The 14784-nt window shown below is 34.7% G+C and overlaps 1 protein-coding gene across 1 annotated transcript; it reads left to right on the top strand.

The window, feature by feature from the left end:
* Positions 1-311: 311 nt before the first annotated feature.
* On the top strand, positions 312-2096 carry LOC131873360 (UDP-glycosyltransferase 72B1-like). Its single transcript, XM_059216316.1, has one exon. The coding sequence runs from the start codon at positions 378-380 to the stop codon at positions 1773-1775; it is 1398 nt and encodes a 465-aa protein (XP_059072299.1). The 5' UTR covers positions 312-377; the 3' UTR covers positions 1776-2096.
* Positions 2097-14784: the final 12688 nt, after the last annotated feature.

Raw genomic sequence — 14784 nt, 5'->3', positions numbered from 1 at the left:
TAATATAAAATATGTTTAACCATTAATAAAAAGAGATCATATAATAGAGTCGTTATCTAAATATAAAATAGGTATATGTCATTTCATACCTATAAGAAAAAGACAATACAATATATATATTATGTATTTAAATTAATTTCTTTTAACTTCAAACATGTATACTCTTTTTAATGAAAACCTTATTATTAAAAACATTTTATTTATATTCATAGGAACCGACAGCACTGTGGGACCTCTCCATTACTCTAGAATGTTCAGTCTACGGTAGTGTTAATTTTTTTGTTTAAGGACATCCGTATGAATGAATCTGCTAATTAGTACCTTGTGGCTATTCTTTTGCTTACAATTTACAGTTCCAGTAGCTCTCTCTGCCTTCGATGGAGAAGCCACATCTCGCCATTTTTCCCCTCAGCGCTGGGATGGGGCATTTCCTTCCGTTAGCTGAGTTTGCAAAGCGTCTCTGTGAGTTTCATGGCTTCTCCATCACCCTCATCATCAGCAGGTGGTTGTGGACATCTCGGCCACCTGCACTTCTTGAACGATTGGCCTCCTCTGCTCTCGACATACGTATTACAGAGATTCCTCACATCACTGTGGATGAAGATGAGCCAGACATGAAAATAGAAACCAGTGTTTCGAAGTTCGTGCTGAAAGCAGAGCCACACATTGAAGAAGTTCTTCTTCAATCGTCGCGTTCATCTTCGCCCATCTCTGCTTTTATTACAGACTTCTTCTGTACGGACCTGCTCGACGTTACCGCCAAGCTGAAGGTGCCATCTTATCTATTCGTTCCGGCCTCTGCTTCTCTTGTCTGCTTAATGTTACATCTTCCCAAGCTCGTTTCGGAGATAAAAGTTTCATTTAAAGACGCCGATTTTGATGTGGAGATACCAGGGCTACCGCTGATTCCAGCCAGAGATCTGCTCACTCCTCTTCAGGACAGATCGAATTCTGCATTTAAATGGGTGGTCCACCATGCCTCCCGCTTCAAGGAAGCATCAGGAATTCTCATTAACACCTTTGCTGAACTAGAGGAGGAAGCCATGAAAATCCTAGGCACACCTGCAACACCCACCATCTATCCAATAGGCCCGTTGATGGTCACAGAGTCTGATGCTCACGACGAGTCTAGGTGCCTCAAATGGTTAGATGAGCAGCCTCCATCGTCCGTTCTGTTTGTGGCATTTGGAAGCGGCGCCATTTTTTCGAGGCAGCAAATCATAGATCTGGCGATTGGACTCGAAGCCAGCGGCCACCGGTTCCTGTGGGTGATACGCGGGTACAAATCTGGGGACTCCTCTTCTCTGGAAACTGACATTTCTCAGCTTTTACCGGAGGGTTTTCAGAGTCGAACCTGGGACCGTGGGTTTGTGCTTCTAAATTGGGCCCCTCAAGTACGGATCCTTTCTCACCCATCTACGGGAGGGTTCCTTTCTCATTGCGGGTGGAATTCTACGCTGGAGAGCGTGTCGCATGGAGTTCCAATGATCGGTTGGCCCCTGTTTGCCGAACAGAGGATGAACAAGGTCATACTGGTGAAGCAGATCCAAGTAGCAATAGATTTGAAGATGGAAAGCACCGGTTTTGTGAGGAGAGAAGAAGTGGAAAGAGCAGTGAGGGAATTGATGGAAGGAGAGGAGGGAAGAAAGGCGAGGGAGAAAATGATAGAGTTGAAGGACAAGGCCAAGATTGCTATGATGGTAGGAGGGAGCACAATGAAGGCCACTGCCAGTGCAGCCGCAGGTTTAGGACATAGACCAAGCTTGAATACCTAAGTTAGTGGTGTGATGTAGGTCAAATTTGTTGCTTCGAACTAGCTGCTATGCCGCCTTCCTTTTCCTCTTGGTAGCAGAAATCTGTTGCTTTGTCACAGGTTATACTTCTGGTTGTGTTCTCTGCTTTTGTTCAGCTTTTAGAGGGAAGGATCAGCTGTTTTGTCAGAATGATAAAGAACAAGCATAAACAGTTAATTCTTATTATATAGATTGTAGAAGCTTAATATCTGTTACTTATATTTAGCTGTTTCCAGATTAGATTGTGTGAAATATTCTGATATTAATGTTTCGGTTCGTGATCTATCATAGATAAAAAGCAAGCAGAAACAATTGATTCTTATTCTATAGATTGTGAAAACTTGATATCTGTTACCTATATGTTCTCTTTGTAGTGGCTCTTTGTTAGTGCATATTTTTCTTTTAAAATTGGATTCGAACTATGTGAGTATGCTGCTTTCTCATAACTGCACAAGTGTTCTATAAACTGTTAAATTATAGAATAGTGCAGATTTGTTTCAAACAGTGTAGAATAAACTAGTCCATACAGTTCCCGTCTGATAATAAATCTTTCTTCCAAAGTTTTTGATAAGCTGAGAGAATATCATAATTGATGATTTGCGTGTTTGGTTTGGTTAATCTGTACAAGTTAACGCAGTCCTGGATAGGTGTTCAAAAGAACCGGTATCCAATCTAGGCAGCAAACAACCCACACTCTTCCATATTTTCGTTCCAAGAATAGACATATTTAACTCCAGAGCATTTCAATTAAAACTTAGGGGCTCTCATCAGAGAGTCTTTTCCTCTCATAACAATTGTTCTCACAGAGAGAGAGATAACAGAACATGACAGATGGAGAAACAATTACAGAATGTTTTTAACCTCATTACAACAAGGAGATGAAACACTTTAAGCCTTATTCAACATCATGGAGATAGGGGATAAAGTTCCCCTGTCACAGGAGTACATTTCCTTGGTGCGCAGCTCGTGGCATCCACCTGAAACGTTTAATATCCTTCTTGGAATCTACAAGCAATCTCTTTTTTTATTTGCTCCTGCCTTATTACTGTGCAGTTTTCTCTTCTTGCTGGATATGTCTATTCTGGTTTCAAAATGGTAGTACGAATTGATTTCACGCTGTCGATTTTGCAATAAATGATTGCGATTGACTAACACATCACTATCACATTGTACAAAGATCCGTTTTGAAACCAGAATAGCCGCGGCCTCTCTTCTTTCTGTTCTATTTTGCTGAAGACATAAACTCCATCAAAAGACATTTTTCTGCCAAAAGCTACGGTCTTGTCTTTCACTTGTTCCAATCTGCATAGTGGGTGTTGTAATTACACCATAATCAGTATCCAGTCAAGTACATTACTGTGGTGAAAAGATGCCTCATCGCATTAATTATAGCTAATTAGGTATGTGTTCATGTGGCTGTTTATTCAATTTTTAAGTAGTAATTTGTTAAGTTAGTGGTTTATAGATAGATAGCTGTTTTTTGTGGGTATGATTGTGTATGTTGTTTGCATGGAATGGATCACATAGTATGGTCCAAAATGCTGATGCAAAAAAACAAACACAATCATACTCAAAAGAACAGCTATCAACATTATGAATTGTGAAAAATTGATAGCTCGTCTATAGATAATAAAATTGTTACTTATTTCTAAATAATCTTTTTAAACAATATTTTTAAATGAAATTATTAATAATATTTTTTTATAAAAAAAATTCTAGACAAATAAGAAAGAGAGAAAAATATGATGAAATCATATGTTTTTTTTCTTAATAAGCAAGTGACTGCTTATTTCTAACCCTCTTTTTAATTGAAACTTATTTTTAGTATTTATAAAACTGCCGCTCCATTAAATTAAAGAGAGATTTTAATTTTAATTTTTCCCTTAAAATTTAAAATTTACATGAAGCTGTATAAAATTAAGCATCCATAAACAGCCTTCTAGAAACATATGATAATTGTGGACATTTTAGTTCAAAAAAGTGTCGGCCTCCAGAAATAGAATTGCCGGTCAAAATTTCCTGTTCACTTTTCCGGATCAGTTTAGATAGTTTATACCGAAAATGTTAAAATGGTAAACAAAAAATATTTAATATTTACATTTGAATTGAAAATGGTTAACAAAGTTTTCTTTCACGTGTTTTTTGTGCACGATCCTTCGTGAGCAACTACTGTCGGTGCTGATTGTAAAGTTGGGATATTTCCGTTTGTATTATAATTTTGGCAATTATTTTTGAAGTTTTTTATTTAAAAATTAAAATTAAAATATCTTTTATTTTAATAAAGTAAAAAAATATTTTATTTTAATAAAATAAAAATTAAAAAATAATTTAGTATTTTGTACTTTGTGGAAGGCTTTTATTTAAAGAATTAAAATAAAAATATCTTTTATTTTAATAAAGTAAAAATATTTTTTATTTTAATAAAATAAAAAATAAAAATAAAATTTAATTTAGTATTTTGTACTTTGTGGAAGATTCCATGTCTCACAATTTCAATTGAATGGATCTCTTTGAAATTTTTTTGACGTTACAATAAATTTGAAAGATTAATAAATAGTTGTTGAATTAAGTAAAAAGTTAATTGACTTTTATACAAATTATTGGTTTTATAGCTATGAAACTTATATGTATCTTTAAAATACAAATAAGTTTAATAATAATAAAGAAGAATATTTAATAATGAGGTCTTTTAACCAATTTTTTTTTAATCTAGCTACATTAGGCTTTATAGTATATTTTATTTTAAAATTATATGTACATAGAAGTTAATTATATGTATTTTGTAAAAGGTTGATTGACATTTACACAAATAATTTGTTTTATAGTTATGAAACCTATTTGTATCTTTAAAAGATGAATAAATTTAACAATAGCAAAGATGAATATGTAATCAAGATGTAATCAAGGACATCTTTTAATTGTTTCCATTATTAGACTAATTTTAGTCTTTCTTAATCTAACTACATTGGGGTTTAAGATATATTATATTTAAATTTATATATATAGAAAATAATTATATATAAGATTAATTTTAATAAAATTTTGATAATTTGATTTTATATATATATATATATATATATATATATATATATATATATATATATATATATATATATGACAAAAAAGTATATAATATATATTTCATTTTAATATAATTTTTAAAATAGAAAACTTTCAAAAAAAAAAAAAATAATTAAAGAAAAAATTGAAATATTAATGAGAAAATAATAATAATATAATAATGAAATTTTATTAGTAAAAATATAATTGTTTACTAATAATAATATAATATACTAAAATTAAAATTGTATTATTATTTATATTTTATTATTAATATGATATTAATATATTTTTATTTATAATTCTCATACTTAAATGACTAAGCGAATATGTGAATAGCAGATGTATATGCGATAAGCAGATTCATTTCTGCAAAACCCTCGAAACATCCTCGAAAGAAGGGGAGGAATAATCGAAAATGGCAGAGCGGAATTAATTTACAGAGGGTCCATAAAAATGTTGTGGGCACCTCAAACAGATTTGTAGCTTTGAATGCCTCTAAATCATGCGCCACATGAGCAAATTTGATTAATTTACAACTTAATGATATATGCAAAAGGGTTGTCGGGGTTCCAAGGGGTCCCCCATTCGGCCAGAGAAACACTGGTGATTCTCCCTCAATTATAGCGTAGCCGGTTTGGAGTAGGACACAACAGAACCCTAGGGCACCATTAAAAAAATAGGAAAATCCTTTAACATAGAAGAGAGGGGAATTTCTTACCATCTCGAAGGCTTCTCGGGATAAATGTTACCCTAACAATGGCAATGTTTCATATTTACCACACATCCATTCGAAGAGAATCTCTCGAGCCCAAAACGATGTTGCTTCAGGGGCTAACAGAATAAAATTAGGGTTAAGAATACCCACCACGACAAGCTCAAAGTCAATAGTCCAGACCCGGTGCAAGGAAGGATATAACCCTAAATAAAGCTCAAACACCACTCAGAAGCCACTGTGCAATAGGGTGGATAACATAGTGATAATAAGCAACGAACACATAGATGTATTGTGGGACCATTACAATGAACTTGGGCTCTTTGGCAAATGGTTTGGATTTGGAGCGTCGACCTCTAATGTCCTCCATTGGTTGAAGTCCACCACAAAAAACCAGATAAGTATTACTTGTTTGGAAGATGATTTTCTGTTTATTAAATGCAATTCATGTGAACTTAAAAATCATTTACTTAGGAATAATCACAGATTCTTTAAAGGTTATTGTTTCAAATTTTTTAATTGGAAACCTAATTTCTCGCCTAAAGATTTTGAAAAGCTTAGGGTGCCTAATGGATTCAGCTCCCTAAAATGCTAGTAGAATTGATCCACAATCATACCCTAAAAAAATTAGGGGATTTTTTAGGAGGATTTGAGGGTATGGAGGAAAATTACATGGTTTCCTCTGACATAAAAATATTAGCTAGCATTGAGATAGACAAACAGAAATTAGAACCCATCAAAATCATTACAAACCATTCGATATACCAGATTCATCCAGAGATCTTTATGGGCGATATCACAGCCAAGGAAGTTATCTTCCCTGTTCAGAATATTGAGAGAAAAAGTATTAAGACAAAAAAAGATCTTGGAGCTGATAAGGGTATAAACATAAAATTCAACCCAAAAGGAGGATTTGTGTTCCATAAACAAAACCCTAGGGCTAAGGAACTAGTAGACAATCAAAAAATGGTAGAATATGAAAGAGATAAAACAAAGATAGAAAACAACGATAACATCCCTAAAGAACTAGTGATTGAACAAAGAGGGAAAGATATAGAGAACAAAGAAAGATCTAAGCATGAAGCAATTCCATTAGTAAACAATGATTCAAAGGAACAGAGCGAAGATATCGGAAAAGAATACAACTCCCTGATGAATGGAGTAAATGTTGATAACCAGGAGGAAACAATAGGAGATATCGAGAATAAGGAGGATAACAATGTGGAATCAGAAAACCATCCCACACCACACACAATAGAGAAGGCAAGATGCTCTAAAAAAAAAAGAAAAAGAACAAGAACAAAAAAGGGAAAAAAAATAAAAAAGGAAAAAGTAAAAAGAAAAAGAACTCCAATAATAACAACAACGAAAAGGATATAGAAAGGGAAGAAGGATGGAAAGAGAAAACAAATGTATCCTTGAGTATGTTGGCAATGAAGTTACAAATGACCTCATTGAGCTATTCATAAATGAAATAGCAGATGAGGAAGAATTGGCATCACAAAAAGTATTGTTAGCAAGAAAATTATTCAAACTTAATGTAACCAAGGAAGAATTACAGGACCATAAATATGATTTAGTAATGGATAAGATGGACAACCTAGGGATAGCTAAAACCATAGAAACCCGCTCACCCTCGGATTATGCTACTGAACTAAAATAGAGAGGGAGAAAATCAATTGTGGAATTATTAATCAAAGCAGGATGCGTTGCTGGCCAGATTAAAATCACAAACCTTTTTGAGACAGGGAAGGGGAAGGAACTTCCCATGGAGTTATGAAACTCCTTACTTGGAATGTTAGGGGCCTGAATGCCCCTAACAAGCAACATATCTTTAAACGTTGCATAGCTAAATTCAATCCAGAAATATTCTTTATACATGAAACTAAATTAAATAACAATGAGATGACAAACTTCAACAAAAAATTAGGTATCAGAGAAATAGAAGGACAAACTGCTTGTGGAGCCTCGGGAGGATTGGCCATCATATGAGATCCTAGGCTAATATCCTTTAAACTAATTAGCAAAAGCCCAAACTGGATGTGCGGCTAGGCTATAAGCATTAAAAGCAACTTAAAATTTATTATAATTAATGTCTATGGACCTATCCAAACACAAGCAAAAAGACAAGTGCGGAATGAAATTGAGGAATTCCTTTCAAGTGACATCGATCAAACATACATAATAGGTGTGGATTTCAATCCCATCTTAGATCCCAAGGAAAAATGGGGGGGGGGGGTAATAAAAAAATTTCCCAAACAAGTCAAGACTTCAAAGAATGGACACATAAGTGTAACTTGATGGAATTCAAGACAAAAAATGAAGCCTTTACTTGGAATAATAGAAGACAAGGTTTCTGCAACATTCCAGAAAAACTGGATAGATTCTTCCTATGTGGGAATCTCACACAGTCTTATGAGTCCTCAGTTCTCCCGTTCTCAAGATCAGACCATTTCCCGGTCCAATTGACCATATGAGAGGAACTAAAGCCAACCAAAACCCCCTTTCACTTTGAAATAATATGGCTAAGGGATGAAAATCTAATACAACTAATAGAAAAATGGTGGAATGAAACAAAAGTTATAGGCTCCAAAACTTTCAAAGTAGTTACCAAATTAAAAAAAATAAAGCAGCAATTAACAATATGGAACAAAATGCACTTTGGAAACATCTTCACACAAAAAAGGAAATTGAGATAGAAATGGAAAGAACTAATAAAGAGGTAATTAAGCATGGGATGGATAACATGCTTTATCAAAAGGAAAAAACCAATTTGGCCCAATATGAAGAAATCCTTGCAAGAGAAGAAATATATTGGAAACAAAAATCCAGGGAACATTGGTTGGAAGTTGGGGATAGAAATACAAGCTTCTTCCACAACAACACAAAACAACAGAGAGCTATAAATAAAATCAATAGAATAAAATTAAATTCAAGAGACTTTAGTGAGGACCTTGATAGTATAGCAAGGGAAGCAGTAGGGTATTTTGAAAATATCCTTAATAATAAAGAGGGTTCTAGGTGGACAAAAGAGAGTGAATTCTTAAAATACATTCCCAAATTAATCTCTAAGGAACACAACCTAATTCTTAATAAAAAACTATCTATGGAAGAAGTAGAAACAACTTTATTCCAAATGGGACCGGATAAGGCTCCTGGCCCTGATGGTTTCCTAGCACACTTTTTTCAAAAATGGTGGAACTTCATGGGGAAAGAAATTACAGAAGCACTAGAGGGGATGAGAAATCCAAGAAAGATTCTAAGAGAACTAAATAACACATTCATAGCTTTGATTCAAAAAAAGGAAATAGTGGACTGTTTTGAGGATTTCCGACCAATAGCATTATGCAATACCCTTTATAAATTACTCACAAAAACAATTGCAAATAGGCTTCACAAACTCCTCCCCATAATCATTAGTGAGGAACAGACTGGTTTTGTGTCAGGCAGATCTATTTATGATGGCATAATCATTGCTCAAGAAGCAATCCATTCAGTACAATATAATAAGGAACCGAGCATGATGATAAAATTAGATATTAAAAAGGCATATGATAAAGTAGACTGACACTTTCTATGCAAATGTCTTGAATCATTCGGGTTCAATAAGCAATGGATCAATCTGGTATATGAATGCATAGCAACACCTAGAGTATCAATCTTAGTCTAAAATGGGGCCTCGGAAGGTTTTTTTGAAATCTCAAGAGGACTCAAACAGGGGGATCCCCTTTCCCCCTTTCTTTTTATCATCATGGTAGAATCATTGGGAAGGATGATCAATATGGAAAGAGAAACACAACAATTGAAGGGTATTAAAATTACATCAGACATGGAACCAATTACCCATCAACAATTTGTTGACGACACCATGTTGTTTGGATAGAGCAATACAATAGAAGCAAAAACACTTAAAACATTCTTAGACAACTATACTATGATTTTTGGATAGGAAATCAACACTTCAAAATCCAACATTATCTTTTTCAACAAAAATAAATAACTCCAAAGGAAAATCATAAACATTCTTAAATACAATATAGGGGAATTACCATGTAAATACCTAGGACTTCCTTAGACAAAGGGATTCAATCATCCAAATTATGGGATCAGGTGGTCTCCAAAATTAGAAACAAGATCTCCTCTTGGAAAGGGAAATGGTTACCCTCTACTGGAAAGGCCACCATGATTAAGTTGGTTCTCTTAGTGATGCCAATATACCAACTCTCATGCATGGATCTACCCTCTACCAAAAGAAAGCAAATTACAAAACATATCAGGACATTCTTCTGGCAAGGTTCTGAAGATAAATTCAGACTACCATTGGTATCATGGGAAAAGATATGCATGCTTAAAGACCTTGGGGGTTTAGGTATCAAAGATCTAAAAATTCAAAGCAAGGCTCTTGGAGCAAAGCTTGTATGGAGAATGTATAATAACCCTAACCTCAAACGGGCAAGGATCCTTTATAAAAAATACCTTCATAACCCAGATCCCACAAGCATCTTTAGGATAGCCCATCCACATAAAGGATCTAGATTTTGGAACTTTATGATTGATTGTAGAGATATCATAACGGACAAGCTAACATGGAATTTAGGAAATGGGGAGGATGCCCTATTCTGGAGAGACTCTTGGGGGCTCAAATTACCATCAACAGACTTCATAACTTCAACAAAATTATACCCATCCTTGAAGAGCAATGGGGAGATAAAGTAAGAGACTATGTGGAAGAATATTGCATCGAAGGCTTCAAGCAATGGAGATGGAAATCACTGAATAATTTAGACCTACTAGACCAAGAGAGGTCCCTCTTAGCACGGATCCTAGCCTCAAGAAACCCTGCATTAAATTCAGAAAAAGATAAACTAATGTGGGCAGGATTCTAGAAGGGGAAGTATGAAACTAAGGAGGGATATAAACACCTGCTAATCAAGAAAAATAACCCAAGCACTAACCTGCCCCTAACACTTTGTTGGGATAAAAGGTGTCTACCGAAGGCAAGCTTGTTTGCATGGTTGGCAATATAAAACCGTCTCCTCACCAATGAAACCTTCAGAAAACTAGGATTTGAGGGCCCCAACAGATTCCCATTATGTGAAATGGAGGACGAAAACACTAATCATATACTGTTAACCTGTAAATATGCACACAATTGCTGGGGATGGTTGAAAAAACAGCTGAACTAGTATAACCCTATTCCTAGTACTCTCTCTAACTTATTCCATGCTTGGCCCATTCAGAACATAAGATGTATGTACAAAAATTTATAGATCATAGCCCCCTCCCTTATGATCTGGGAAAACTGGAAGGAGAGAAACAGGAGGATTTTCAAAGATAACAAAATGCACTGGGCCCAACTAACCAATAAAATTACCATAGTAGAAATGGTAAACAACTAGACCTCTAACAATCAGAGGGATGTCAATATGTCCTATTGGGATGAGAAAATGAGACTAAGGTGGAAGGGTCTAAAGATTCCACCCTTCATAGGGAAAGGTCCACCATTCAGCAACACAAAACATGCAGAATGCAAGTGGCTACCCTCCAAAGCTGGATGGATTAAGCTTAACTTTGATGGGGCATCTAGGGGCAACCCGGGAGATGCTGGACTTGGTTGTTGCCTTCACAATTTAGAAGGGGAAGAAATGGCTCACATGGCCATTCCCATGGGCAAAAGCACAAACAATGAAGCGGAGCTGAAAGCATTAGCTGCAGGTATAAATCTTTGCAAAGTACTGAATGTAAAGAGAAATAACATTGAACGGGACTCAACAATAATCATTAATGCCCTTAGAAAAGGGGCAATGCCTGATTGGAAGCTAAATGCTTCCCTAACTAAGATACTGATGGACATCAAAACATTTGACAAGGTCATCTATAACCACATCTATAGAGAGGGCAACAAAAGGGCCGACTACCTAGCTAACATGGGGGCTGATGGTAAAACAGTGATCCATGTGGTCCTTGGCATCTATCCTTAAACAATATTTTACAACGACACAAAACCTATAAAAATAACAGCATTTACACAGATTTATCCACAAATTGACCAAACACTTCATCCCATTATATACATAGAGATTGCCTAAGTCCAATATTAGGGGTAGGGGATGAGGATTATATATCTAACACAACCTTTTACACTTATTGTTTACATTATTCTATATATATAAACCATTATAGTCACTCATATATATATATATATATATATATATATATATATATATATATATATGTACATAATATTTTGTATATACATATGCATATATATACTGATTAGATGAGTTTATTGACTAACCACTGGCATTAAATTCTGTTATAAAATATGCAGAACACCAATCTACATGTTAAATTTAATATACATTAAAAATTAGATACATATATACAAATATATATTCAGATATATATATATATACACAATCTATATATATATATATATATATATATATATATATATATATAATATATTTATATGTATTATATATAAATATAAATATATAATATGTAGATATATATATATATATATACTTAATACTTATTGTCTATTAGATATATATTCATATATATTATATATATAAATATATATTCATATATATATACACAATCTATATATATTTATATATACATAAAATATATATATATATATATATTATATATTTATATATATAATACACACACACACACACACACACACACACACACACACATACACACACATATATATATGGGTATGTGCACAAAGATGGTGGTCTGAAAAGTGGACACCACCCAAAAAAAACTTGGAAAAACAAGCAGCGTGTACACAGTTTTAAAATTTGAAATTCTCGTGTACGCACTTAGGTTTGTTCTTCCCGAGCCTAGAAAAGGTAGCACGTACACACTACTTTTAGGAAAATGAGCGTGTATGCACTATGCCTAGAAAAATGAGCGTGTACGCGCTGCTCATAGGAAAATGAGCGCGTACGCACTATTAATCCAAATAAACCGCGTATGCGGTACCTAATAAAAAAAGTTTTTAAAAAAAACTGGATCTCATTTACCGTGAATCGCATTTTTCACTTCATTTTTTCCCCATTTCCTCCCCTAAACCATGAGCGGGGTGCTAGATTGTCCTCTAGGCTATGGATCAAGGTTAGTTTTTGTTTATTTTTGTCTTTCTTTCTGGTTTATGCAATTTGTTTTACATTTTGAATTTAATTTCATTAATTTTGATTAGGTTTTTTCATTTTTTGTTTCAAAAACTAGATTCTTCTAATCCAGAACAAGAACAACCAAATGCACCTCCTGAAAACCCACAAGAACAACCAAATGCACCTCTTGAAAACACACAAGAACAACCCCCAATTCCTCCTTTTGACCGCACAACCGAAACATAGGAAGAATTATTTAATCAGTTAGGACAACATATGTCTAAAATCAATAGACTGATTGTAAAATTGAAAACTTCTGAACTTGACCATCATCAATCCCTCGCCACTAGCCTAGAAACATTAGCTAGTGGTGCCATAGCTATTTCCACAAAAATTACCAAATGGGGAAGCTTTAGGGATAGGTGTCATCAATTCTATGCCAATGGGCTATCATACGATGGAGTAAAAAACAAAAATATTTCCAAACAACAAATATGTGCCCTTTTTGTTGATCCCAAAACTGGTCAGTCATTACCTCTTAATGCAAAGAGGTTTCCCATACATTGGTGTATCAATGCGCAGATGAAGAATATTTTTTGGCAGAGGTGGTGGATGGTCTTTGATGATCCACCTTGTAATAATTATGAGGTGCCATTATATTTTTTGAGGAAAATATATTGTGAGTTTGTGCTCAATGTGTGGCCAAACTATTTTGACATGAGAGAGTTTCATGGTAGAGGTGGTGGCTCTGCCCAAGATAGACCTGCATCCCGTAGGCAATTAGCCGCAGAGAGTCGCCGCCCCCTAGCATCCAAACCCAAGGTGCATTAGGTTGTCCCATTAGAGCTGAAAGTCAATGGAGCTACAAACTCTTCAGGAAGCCACAACATTGACTGGTGCCATCATCCAGCATGGGACATTATTAGCACACCCTATTGTATTAGATGATGAGCCGTTAGAGGGCGACAGAGAGCCCATCAAGCATATGTGTGTCAGTTGCTTGGGGATATGCTCGGGGATAGATGATGCAGCCGGTGTAGATGGATACTCATATCATCTATGCATGATTTGCAATTGTAGATGTTAGGCTCACAGGGTTGAGGATGTCGTGCTGATAGATGAGTTGATGGACATGGTGTTTGCCCATGAGCCACAGACACAGGTGTGTTGATTTGAATTCATAACATTTTATTTATCAGTCACTTTAAATTTGTAGTTACATAAATGAATTTTCATTTATACATTGATTTAAATTGAGACAAATAATATGCATTTCAGGATGCAGTAGCGGTATCCCATACACCTCCCCCAGTTACTATAGCTACAACTTCGATGCCTAAGGTATAAATTTTGTAACATGTTAAAATAGAATAGTACACTTTGAATTCAAAAAAATGCAAGATATACGAACTTTCTTTAATGCCTGGTCCAATTTCTGGTTTGTAGGTGTGACAGGGGACGAAATGTCCCAGATTGATGACATCACGCTCTTAGCAATTGATTTTGGCCTACAAGGCTAAATGGTATCATATTTTGTACAACTCTTTTTATGTATTGTTTTGATGGAATATGCAAGTCATTTCATTTTAGATTTTTAAAATTATGTTTAATTTATTATCTGTACTAATATCTCATGTTAATTTTGTGTTTTTAGGGTACCCCCTCTGCGTCTAGGGCTCGTCCTAAGAAAAAGAATTCCTCGAAGACACCAAAACGTGTGAAGAAGGTAATTGAACACATTTTTAGTTGTACAATTGTTTGAAAATGTTGAAATCAGGTATTAGTTGGGGTTTGTAGATTGATTAGTGTTTTTTGTCTATTTTACATGTACAATAGCCATTGAGCTTTGTGGATATGTTGAATGCACCTGATTGACCCGCGGATTAAGAGAGGGCAGAGGTATGTATCTCTACTTTATTTTCTTGATTTCATGATTATATGCATGCGTACATGTGAACTTGTGATATATTATAATCTTATAATTTTTTCATACAGGAAATATCCATACCTATTTCGTCAATGGTGAACCCTCCTCCTTGCACTAGAGAAGCATCTCAGGATCCGGTACACTTTTGTTTGATATGTA

This window comes from Cryptomeria japonica, unplaced genomic scaffold, assembly GCF_030272615.1.
Source record: "Cryptomeria japonica unplaced genomic scaffold, Sugi_1.0 HiC_scaffold_1590, whole genome shotgun sequence".
Classification (NCBI taxonomy): domain Eukaryota; kingdom Viridiplantae; phylum Streptophyta; class Pinopsida; order Cupressales; family Cupressaceae; genus Cryptomeria; species Cryptomeria japonica.
Note: the sequence above shows the minus strand (reverse complement) of the source record. Positions and strands in the feature narration are given on the sequence as shown.

Bases quoted from the DNA above. Each gene is read 5' to 3' on its own strand.
- LOC131873360 (XM_059216316.1), top strand. From the start codon at position 378: ATGGAGAAGCCACATCTCGCCATTTTTCCCCTCAGCGCTGGGATGGGG.